At 34.9% G+C, this 12201-nt stretch overlaps 1 protein-coding gene across 19 annotated transcripts in view; it reads left to right on the top strand.

Moving 5' to 3' along the window:
• PKP4 (plakophilin 4) overlaps nt 1–12201 on the top strand; it is a 94796-nt gene that overhangs the window by 48466 nt on the left and 34129 nt on the right. For 5 of the 19 annotated variants that reach the window (XM_080600017.1, XM_080600021.1, XM_080600022.1 and 2 more), the window contains 6 exons: nt 358–392; nt 4736–4861; nt 5026–5216; nt 5942–6500; nt 8576–8767; nt 10338–10558. In XM_080600017.1, coding sequence (XP_080456143.1) covers nt 358–392; nt 4736–4861; nt 5026–5216; nt 5942–6500; nt 8576–8767; nt 10338–10558 — 1324 coding nt within the window. Of the gene's footprint in view, nt 1–357; nt 393–4735; nt 4868–5025; nt 5217–5941; nt 6501–8575; nt 8768–10295; nt 10559–12201 lie in introns of all 19 variants that reach the window. The other 14 variants (XM_080600031.1, XM_080600027.1, XM_080600019.1 and 11 more) reach the window with 6 other exon arrangements.

Below are 12201 nucleotides of genomic sequence, written 5' to 3' on the forward strand. Positions count from 1 at the left end.
TATTTTATTTATATCATCACACCTTAAATAAGAAGTGCATATCATAAGACATGCTCTTACCTGTCCTGTTGCAGAGAGGTCACGCTCACTGATAATTTACAATACAGTAAGTTACAGGGAATTTCCCATGATAAATACAAAGTAAAAATCAATAGCCAAAGGTTAAATTGTCAGGTATAAAGAGCTACAGAGTATTATTTACAGGGGCTATTGAAACTTTGTCTGCTGTTTTTTGTTTTTTGTTTTTTTTTTTTGTACAATTTTATATGCTTTGGTTTAAAAAATATGTAAAAATAAAGAAGAAATTCAAACTAGATACGTGGTTCTTTTTTGTGATAACTTTTTTTCTTTCTGCAGCTCTACTGAGAAGTCATTTCCTTGGAGATCACCAGGTATTATCTTTTATGTGTACATTTTGCTTTAAACCCGCAAACCTGTATTTTCTTGGCATTTATTGCTTGTTTTGATGTGAACTGAACATTAGCAGCAGCACTATGTATCTTTTTCAAATATCTTTTCTAAAGTAATATTAATGTACTTCCTTACATGCAGACTTATGTGTTCCTCTGTTACTGTAAAAGGTTATTTTGGCTTAAATACCGATAGTTGCAGGTATTTTCCTTGCATCTTTTTGTGCCTTTTGAATTTTTGTGTGATTTTGTGAACAACAAAAGCCTTGTATATTTACAATTAATTAAAAATTAATTTTGAGTCTTCCTCTTGGCAGGTGAGGATCATGGAAAAAATACTGTTCATTTTAAGCTTGAAGACTTTTTTCCTTTTTACAGATATTATGTAACTGAGAGATGCTCCAATAAAAAATACTCTCAAAAAAAACTTTGCTTCTCTTTTTGTATCTCAGGATATCCTGAACTTTCTTTCCAAAATAAGAAAAATTAGTCTTGTAGTACTTCTACATCTACTCTTGAGTATATTAGATGAAAGGGGATAGGACTGTATCTTTCACGTGGCATTCAACTCTATAAGCCAGAAGGATCAGTTAGAACAATCCGATGTGATCTTGACAGATCAGAGCATTTAACCAGTGAGGTTTCTTGCATCAGTTAAAATATTTAATGATTGAAGAGTCAATCACTGAACAGTTGGTATTCTTTTCAGAGTGATGAAGTGTATATGCAGAAGTCCACACCACACAGCAGAGCTAGAAATAGGACCTCAACTCTTTCAACTACTTTGCACTAGATTGTGGTTTTTTAATTCAGTCGTATACTTTTGAAAGAATGCCATGTTAATCAAAACGAGTTGAATGTAATAAAAACGCAGTTAGAATTTTAGGTAGCTTATTAAAAGTTTATCAGCTAAGCTCTGCACAGTGTTAATATATCTTTCTGTAAGTATGTATGCAGTTTTAAGAACTATCCAATATTTTGCCTTACAAAGAATAACACATCATAATGATATGCTTGTTCTCTAAAATGTATCTATAATTATGATAATTATGACTACTTTAGATAAATCCATCTCTCACATTATCTCCTTTCCTTTACCCCGTATGTTTTTTGGTTTTATTTAGAGATTAAACTCTTAAACCCCATGTAATTGTATTTGCATGGTTTCAATTGCTGTTACGTTATCATCTCTGTTGATGTGAGGCAGTTGTATTAGCTTTTTTTCCTTTCTTTTAAGCTTGTTTTTTCATGTAATTGAGAAATTACTATTTCTTTATTAATTTTTCTTTCATTCTGAAAATTATTTTTGTGTCCTTTTTCTTATATTATTTCCCTTGGTTCTCTAATGTTCCAGTTCACAACTGGTAAAGATATCTTCTAACAGATCTCAGTCTACATTACTGATTTTTCTAAGCCAATTACATTCCATTTTTTTATTTCCTCCACAGTTTTTCCTGTAGCTTATTCTTAATCTATTGTTTTTTCTCCTTGACTTTCTATTAATTTGTCTTTTTCTTTCTTTCATCTATCCAGTTCTCATTTTTATCTTATCCTTTATCTCCTCCCATTTCTATGTTTCTTTTCCTTAAAAATCTCCTGCACACATCCCTGCTATGAAGTCACTTAACATTTGGCACAATGGCAGTACTTGAGAGAGAAAAGGTCCAAGAAGTCTGGGAATGCACTTATTTTAGAACAGGATTCATAGTCAAAGTATCATAAGTTACGAATATACTTACATCAAATTTCAGTTTAAATAGTGTGTGCATTAATACTAATTGAGATGTATATTACATCTGTGTGTATTTAAAGTAAGGCTTTTCTAGAGTAATTGCTCAGAAGTGGACATGTTAGAAGTATTTTTTTTGATTTTAATTTAAAGTGATACACATTTCATTTAATGTTCACATTTATGTTGTGATTGTAGGATGATGGTTTTACTTACATTTCTTTAACAAAGCTCAAAAGTGAATCTGTGCCTAGATGATGCTTTACCAACTGTGATCTCAAAAATACTGAAGTTAAAGATGAACGAAAACACTTTTTTAAAATCACCAGGGTATTTTCCTGACTTGGAGACATCAATTGTCAAAAGACGTCAGCGCGTGTTGTGATGTGACTTTAGCTTGAAAGTGCATCAATAGAAGTATACAGAATTTTTAACAGAAATGTAACATGATGTTGTTTCGCAGATGCTTAAAAATAGAATATTAGATCAGCAGCCATTTATAAAAAGGCTATTATTTTATTCGGGGCATTCTCCTCATGATTTATAGTAGCAGAGAGAGAGAAAAACAAGTCATTTTATTGTGCTTTCTTGCTTTTGTTAGAGAGCCTAAACAATCTTTATTTTTTTAGCACTATGAGCATTTGCTTGGTGGCAAATGTATGATGGAAGTGAGATTTCAGTTTAGATCTCTGTCTTAGAAACATCTGTGTGGCATTGAACAATTGAACTTTATTCTTCCTTTGTGTTTCTCCCCACATGGGTTATTTGTCAGTTTGAAATTGATTTTATATTATGTAATAGCCAGTAAGCAAAATAACAGAGCCTTGTGTTACTTAAATGACAAAGACTGAAGATTAAAATATTGAAGTTGAAGATAATTATAAAGTAATTTAAATTACTTCCAGTCCCTATAAGTCTAAAGAACATGTAATACCCACTGATGTCTGTCACGATCTGTTACTGAGTTACTGTAACAAGAGCTGTGAAGAGTTATGTCAGTGTTGGTTCTCCATATCATTTCTAGGGACACTTTTGATGAAATTAATGAACTGTAATAACACTTCTTATTAAATCGTAATTAAATTTGGTCATAATACTCCTATTGCAGTTAATTGATTTAGTGTCAAATTAAACTAGATGGTTTTGACCTAAGAATGTGCTAGTCCCAATTAAGTATGCTGGCTGCCTGTATTTGTAAGATGCATTGATTTCATTTTATTTTTTAAATTTGATATTTGAACAGTGTTCAAGCATTCTTCATAATACCAACAAGTAACATTTTTGGTATGGAAGTTCAATTACTGCACAAATATTGAGACACCAGCATTTTGTGTACGGCTATTGTTACCAGCTATTGGTAAAAATCAGAGTATTTCTTTTTTGGCTTCTTAGGTAGGAATACTCTGTCTATATTTTGGAATTCCATTTTGAAGCATACTGTATAACAGTAGTAATAAAGAATTTCTAATAGCTTATCTGTTTTGTTTTTTTTTTGTTTTTTTTTTTTTTTTTCTTTCATGAGTGCAACTAGATTTTATATCAGGTAGAGAGTTTTCATTAGCAATTTTATAGAATTTTTCAGCCCACTTTCCCATTTTCCTCCTCTATCACTAGCATCAAGTCTGCACACTCCTGGTTTTGTAACATGCTGTTATATTCATTTTCAAAGAGCACTTAGCAGGATTCACTGTCTGCAGCTCACAACTTTTGACATGAAACATTTGCAGAAGTTTTTACTAGACCATTGCTTCTTTGCATATTATTTTTGGTTTCTCATCTAGTTGCATTCATGTATTTCTTCAGTAAGAATTTACGTATTTGGTGTTCCAGATGTAATCCATATTTCCTACTGCATCTCTTCTTCATCAGTGTAAGTGTATCATGACAGTTGAATAACAATTGAATATTTCTGTCAATATAACTTTGATTCAGTTTGCTCTTTGGTGTCCTCAGCTTTGCCCTTATATTTGTACTGGATCTGTATTTGTACCACCACAGTATTCCAGACTGTACAACTTTTTCCTTTCTTCATAATACTGTTGTGATGTCTCCTTTGCTTTCTCTTACGAGGCTTTTCTTTGCTATCTGTAAATTTCAGCTAATATTCTTAGAACTGATGTTAGCATAAGAGTGGTTAAAAAAGTAAGCATTTGGATAGTAACACATGAAATAAAGAATTCATAACATTTGCAGCAACTTCTTTTGCTGATACAAAAGTGAGGATGGAATTTAACTCGAACTTTTACTTAACAAAGTTCTCAAGATAGTAGGTGACAAGTGACAAATATTCTCTGTTCCATAATGTTTCTACTCTGCAAAGTATATTTACTAGGTAGCCAATTACATTTTAATTAAAATAAGTTGGAAAGCATATCTAAACACTGAGAATTGTAGAGCTATATCAAAACGTCATGAAACAAGATTCTCAGACATGAATATGAAAGTTCTTTTAGTTTGGTAGATGGGACCTACAGTCTACCAGTAGACTGTATTTGCATTGGAAGTAACCTCTTTGGTAGTATGTGTGAGAATTATTGAGTTTGCAGGAGAATTGCATATGAAGTACTGCGTTTATCATCCTAATTTGTTCTTTCAGATCCTCCGACCACCAGTGTAAACAAACCCCCAGTGTCAGAGAGCGTTCATACCAATGCCTATCACGTTACGACAGAGCCAGTACAAGGGAACCTTTACTCACCAGAACAGACATCTCTCCATGAAAGTGAGGGTCTGTTGTATGCGTTTTAAATATTAGAATATATTTCTATATTGACTGTATTAAAATGTAATATAGTTATGAATGCAACAAATAGTAATGTTCTGTACTGTTTTATTTTCATACTTTTATGCAGTACTTTTATTCTTATGTTGGCTTCATATCTACAGGGTCTGTAGGTAACTCGAGAAGTTCAACACAAATGAATTCTTATTCTGACAGTGGTTACCAGGAAGTAAGCAGTTTCCATAACAGCCAAAACTTGAACAAATCAGAAAACAGACAACAGCATTCCCTTATCGGAACCACTAATAACCATTTGGTGAGAAGCTCACGAGCTGAAGGGCAGACTTCAGTTCAGGTACACTCAAAATACTACGCCTTATTTTTGTCTGTTTTGCCTGTGTATATAACACAGTTTTAAAGACAATAAATATATGGACCTAGCCTTTTTTGCCTTAACACCTTCACTGATTAGAAAGTGGAAATGGCTTACAGCTGAGGTTAAAAAAAAAAACTTCTGAAGACTTCGGAGTGCAGAGTATACTGCTGATGTATAGTATCAACAAAGCATCACTCATAATTGTTTCAGTTGTGGTGCTTGTGAAAATCTTATAAATTTTGCCAATATGCAAACATGGTGTTTAAAGAAAGATGGTGTTTGTGTTCCTGTACCTTGTACTGTTTCTAGCCTTTTTCCCCCTCCTTTTTCATTAATCAGAATGATATTAAGACAGTTATTGAATAAGCTTTGTTAGCTTATGCTAGAATTTAATACTGTTTCTGAATTTTAAAAGTAGTAACTCCTTTATTAGAATGGTGAGGAAAGGAAGCATTAGTACATGTTAACATAGAAAGACAAATAGAAATGAGGAATTTCTTTCGTATATGAAGAAATTCTGTCTAGAAAAAAAAGTTATGTGCAGGGGAACTTGAAGGAATGACTTTAAGGATAAAAGCGATTCTTCAGCTGCTTGTATATATTGTTAAATTGTGTATATTTCTTATTGAATTCCCTGTCTTACAGGAGAAAATTATCTACTATGTGATAAAACTGAAGAATGTTTTGGTTTTGTTTTTCAACAGCCTTCAGTAAATATTGCTACCAACCGAGCCATGAGACGTGTCAGTTCAGTCCCATCCAGAGCACAGTCTCCCTCTTATGTGGTCAGCACAGGTGTTTCCCCTTCAAGGGGGTCACTGCGAACATCTCTGGGTAGTGGGTATGGTTCTCCATCAGTTGTTGAGCAAAGATCCCTTACTTCTCATGCATATTCATCCACTACTCTGCCAGTACAGCGGGCGGCATCCCCATATGCTGCACAGAGACCTGCTTCCCCAGTAGCAGTGCGACGGATTGGTTCTATGACATCTAGACAGACGGCAAATCCCAATGGCGGGACTTCTCAATACCAAACATCAGCGAGAGTTGGTTCTCCTCTTGCACTCGCTGATGTACAAACCAGAGTCGCTTCTCCATCACAAACCCAGCTGGGATCTTCTTCCCCAAAGCGTTCTGGCATGACTGCAGTTCCACAGCATTTGGGAACAACACTGCAAAGAACGATTCATGACGTTGAACAGTTTGGACAGCAGTATGATATATATGAGAGAATGGTCCCTCCACGTCCAGATAGCCTTACAGGTTAGTAAAAAGGTAAAGACAGTTTAAAACTTGTTACAAACCTAAAACTGTAGAAAGCCAGTAATGTGGTAGTAGTTCTAAGGATGAAATGTTGTAGCAGTAGAACATAATTGTGGTGGATTTTGTAAATACTAATGTCAAACGCTATGTATCAATACCATAAGTTCACAGTGAATATCACCTTTCTCTCTAATTACTAGATTGCTAGCCATGCATTAAACTAAATTGTATGTTTTAAGATTTATGTGGCTAAGTGAAATTCTGAGTCTTCCAAACAGTATTTTTGAAGATAAAGTATATTTACATGTATGTGCAGATTGTACACACAGTAAAAGATACTAGGCTGGGACTAGTTTTATGTCTATGAGTTTGTTAAAATAGGTAATTTAGTACCATTGAATTTTAGTCTTTTTACCTAATAATTCTAAGTTATCTCAAAGTACATTAACTTTGAGGGTAACAATATAGGGTAACCATTGTAATATTCTCTTAAAATGAAGTCCTAAAAGGTAGAATATATTCATCTGAGAGGCAGTTCTTAATCAGATGCAGTTACTACATGTTTTAAGCTCTGTGTGTGTTGCTGTTTTTGTTCTGACCTTCACCTAAAGAAGCACAAAGGTGATCTTGCGGTTAGGACTGCATGTTCTCTTGAGCAGAGACTGCAATGTCTGTTTTTTCTTCTAAACTATTACACTTCACGCAAACCCAAAATATTATTTCCCAGCAAAGGAAATAAAGTGTATTCTCCCCAACTTTCATTTGCAAGGCTTAATAATCTACCAGTTTACTAAAGGGGAAAAAAATCAGTTTGCCATGAAAGGCAATTTAGTAGTTAATATTGATTCAGTCCAGTGGACTGCATAATTTGTGATGTAACAGCAAACCTGTACTCTTAAAATATTTTTAAGGTACTTTACAAATGTCAGGGTTTGAGAATATCATTTTGTCTAAACAAGTGAACTGATATAGTTTAGGAAAAAAAAAGTTACTGGGGCAAATCAGTGATTCAGAAACAGATGTTTTAAGTTTAATGTATCTTTAGTATTAGGAAAGTAATTAGTAACTGTGGTAGTCAAGCTTAGAGAGCATCTTATTTTGTAGCTATTTGCTACAGGAAAGTTGCAGTGGTATGACTTTAGTGTGCTGTATGTTACAAACCAAGTAAGCATCCCTTATTGTTATAAAAAAACTTTTTTTTCCTGGTATAAATTACTTCTCATGTTTCTTTAGGGGAACAGTTTAAGACAACATCTGAAATCTTAAATTTATATTTGAACTCTTTTCTGAGAGGAAATTGGGATCCAGGGGAAAGGTTATTACTGTTGCAGCCTTTAGTTTATCCAAAACTCTTCCCTGCTGCATAAGCTGGAGGAGAGGATGGATCTAGCACTGCAAAAGCTGTAGCAGGAAGTCCACTGCTGAGGAAATTAAGTTAAATGCAGCAGAGGTAAGACAAACAGAACTCAAGATGGACAACTAAAAAACAAGGTGGAAAAAAAAGAGAGTTTCATATAGTTGCCGCAGAACTGTCTGTGTGTATATGTACACATATACATAGATGATATATATCATGATCTATTTAAACTTTTATAAAAAAAAATTCTCCACCTGCTTAAATCTCTGCTGCCACTACCAAGAACGCTTTTGTTCTTACTGCTATATATTATTTCATTTTCAAGATTATGACCCCACTTGTACCCACTTTCACAACTAGATTTCTGTCAGATTCACAATTTACCTGGTCAGTGCTAATTCTGTGAACTGCATGTGCTGACTTAGCTTTTACTCAGTATGTTTTGGACTTTTAACCGTAAATGCTACCAAAAAGAACGAGTTGGAAAACTTAAAGTTGTCATATTATGGCGAAAACTATTTATCGAGGGAATGCAGCTTTGTTAGTGAACCTTTCAGTATGGATCATTTAACAATGGAAAGAAGTTTGAGGAAGAAATCTTTGTAACTGTAACTATTATACGCTTTTTCTTGGCTAAAATAAGAAAGATACAACCATTGCCGGTTTATTATTTTTAATGGTATGGGCCATGTACATATTTACCTCTTCTTGGTTTCAGGCCTGAGGAGTTCATATGCTAGTCAACACAGTCAACTAGGACAAGAATTACGATCAGCTATATCTCCTGATTTGCACATCACCCCTATATATGAAGGCAGAACTTACTACAGTCCTGTGTACCGTAGTCCAAATCATGGAACAATTGAGCTCCACCAGGGATCCCAGTCAGCATTATATCGGACAGGGTCAGGTAGGTAAAGGGCTTAGAAAGCTCTTCCATGGGCTGTGTACCAAAGTCGTGCTTGATTTCTTAGTGGAGCTTCTCTGGGACCTCTGGCATATAGGAGATATGTAGTTCCAATTGAAAATGAAAAACTATACTATAAATCAATAGAGATAGAAATTAAGTTTGAAGGACTTAAAATAACCAGTAGGAATTAAAAAGCTTTTGTGATGTTTTCAAGAAATACTTGGGGTACATGTCAATGTAAGGTCAGGTTCAAAATATTTTGTTTGATATCATGCACGCAGGTACATCCAAGCAAAGAGTATTTCATGACAAATTGTTTTTGATTCCTCTTGCATTCTCTATGCATCAGTTCTCTTACCAGTTGAGCTCATGCTTTGTTATTTAATTCATCAGTACAGCATGATAGCTTGCACACCTGAACTACCTACTGCATCTTTCACAGTAAAAATACCGTTCTTGCCCTACTTCCTAGCAGAGGATAATGTTAAAATACTGCATTTGAAAATATAAGTGAAACTGAAGTATTTCTATAACGTTTGGTAGAATTCCTACTGATATATTATGGAGTGTATAGGCATTAGATTAGTATTAGGACTGATTTTCTGTAAAGAGAAATCGTTGATTAATGATTTGTGTACTGGAGTAATTTCTAAAAATTCTGGAAATAATAGAGTGATTAAACTAAGCAGCTCTCTGGAAATATTTAGAGAAGTGGGGTGCATCAAGTACAGCATTCATAGCCGGTTGAGGGAAGCGATTGTTTCACTCAGCTCTGCATTTTTGTGGCCTCACCTTGAGTGCTGTGTGCTGTTTTGGGTACCACAATGTAAGAAAGACATAAAACTATCAGAGAGCATCCAACAGAGGGCTACGAAGAAAATGAACAGCTTTTGCAATTATCCTACTTTCTCTTCTACAACCTACAGTGGAAAAATTAAGTTTGTCAGTCTGTGCCAATAAGGAAATATAACTAGAAACTTGAATCCTCTGTTTACTTGTCTACCTAATACCGGTTACTTTGGAAGAACAGAAGCTACCACAACAGCTCTGTTAAGTCAGGAAGCTACATGTTCCTGTTTTTGAAACCATCATCTTAATACTTTGAAATCATCACTTACTAGCTTTTTTCAGGGAAAATGTACGCGTAGTTGGGAAAAGTAAGATATAATACAAACTACATAATTTTTTGTTTAATTGTTTTTCCTTTTTATTTTTAGTACTGTTGGCAAGTTGAAGTTACTGTTGGTAATTAAATTTTATTATGCACCTTGAAAGCATTTTGCATCCTAATTTCTCCTTAATGACACAAGATGTGTTTCTTTCTTTGAGTACTCAGGCAAGCTGGGGCATAAGCCTGATTTCACCAAACCTTTATTTCTGCAACCAGCCTCTCTGTCTTCCCTGGGACGTTGAGTAATTATTCCCTTACATCTGGTGGCAGCTTTTAACACTGAGCACTGTACACCTTTTTTAGACTGATTTTTTTTGCTTACACTTTTAAACACATATTGTCTCTTCTCTTCAACAGACATTTGTTACCTAGTTTGTTTTAATACTGATTTTATACTAGGAGTTGGAAATCTGCAAAGATCATCCAGTCAGCGTAGCACACTCACATACCAAAGAAATAATTATGCTCTGAACACAACAGCTACCTATGCGGAACCCTACAGGTCAATGCAGTATCGACTGTCAGAGTCCAGTTATAACAGGCTGCAGCATGCAACGCCCGCTGATGATGGGACCACACGATCTCCATCCATAGACAGCATTCAGAAAGACCCCAGGCAAGTCCATTTGTGCTTTCAAGAATCATATGTATTTGCCATAATAAGATGTTTAATACATTCCTTAAGTAAATACGGCACCTTTATTGTCCATATTTCAGTTTTACATTGTTTAAATGGTCATGACTTATTTAGATATAAAGATTTTGTTGAATAGCCAAAGTAATAAATCATTCTACTTTGTTACAGCAAGAAGAGTGACTTTTGTGCAGTTTTCTTCCATGTTTATTTTCATTTAAGAGTTCTTATAAAAAGTACTTACAAATTTGATGAAAATTGACTGCATTATTCCAAATATTTTCAGTAACTTTACAGAGCCACTTGTAATATTGTAATAAGCTTTCTTTTTGTGGGAATGGGAAAATGCCAGGTTGTGAAAATTAGAAAGTAAGTACCTAATTTATTTAAATGACTTTTCGAGAGCAGCCTGCTTACATTTCAAACTAATGTAAGTTTAAAAACGTTATATAAATGTACCGCTTTGCAAAGCGAATACACATTCATATTTTTTAATGTAGTTACTGGTTTGAAATTGTAAATGTATATACACAGCATGGGCATGTGACAAATGTAATATTATCATTACAATTCATTAGATACTCCATTCATTGAAATCTTGTGTTTTAACATGGGAATATCAAAACCTAGTCCATGCAAACCTGGAGGGATTTATGGTACTATGTTTGTCTTCAGTATGGGTAAGTGATTGCTAGAAATTCCAGTCTGTCCTCAGATTGCCAGTTCACTGAGGCAGTTACTATACCCTCCCTAGTCGTGAAAGTGCATTATGCATTCTGGTGGTTTAGAAACAACTGAACACAGAACACCTCATACATTGACTACATGGGTACGGACTACAGTGATCTCTCAGGAGTCTTTCAGACAGAAACAGTAGGACAACGGATCTACTTTGCAGAGTAGATATTGAAGAGATAGCTAATACCTATAGTCAGACTAGAATCTTGCACTGAAATCTTTTGTCCTGCTGGGTTACAGAAAGCTTATAACATAGTTCAGTTTTTTTCTAGTTCAGTTTGAGGAAAAGCTGAGAGAGCTGGGCTTGTTCAGCCTGGAGAAGAGAAGGCTCTGGGGTGACTTCATTGCAACCTTTCAGTACTTAAAGGGGACTTTTAAAAAAAAAAAAAGATGGAGAGCGACTCTTACTCAATCAGATAACGACAGGAGAAGGGGGAATGGTTTTAAACTAAAAGAGGGGAGATTTAGATTGGAGTTTAGGAGGACATTCTTCACTCGGAGGGTGGTGAGGCACTGGCACAGGTCGCCTGGAGAGGTTGTGGATGCCCCATCCCTGGAGGTGTTCAAGACCAGATGAGGCCCTGGGCAACCTGATCTAGTGGGTGGCATCCCTGCCCATGGTAGAGTGGTTGGAACTGGATGATCTTTAAGGTCCCTTCCAACCCGAGCCATTCTATGATTCTATGATCTTACCTCTAAGTTACATCTGCTAGCTGCATGCTGCTGCATGCCAGACTTCTTCTGGCATGGCTTACGAAAAGCTACTCTAAAAGTGACTTTACAATAGAGATGGTTCCTATTCATAACAAGGAACTTTTAAGAAATTCTGACTCAGTTTTTACTGTTAATACACTTTATCTTTTGATTTCACAGTGGAATAGATGTACCTTA

Source organism: Anser brachyrhynchus (assembly GCF_964034855.1).
Source record: "Anser brachyrhynchus genome assembly, chromosome: 7".
Taxonomy (NCBI): domain Eukaryota; kingdom Metazoa; phylum Chordata; class Aves; order Anseriformes; family Anatidae; genus Anser; species Anser brachyrhynchus.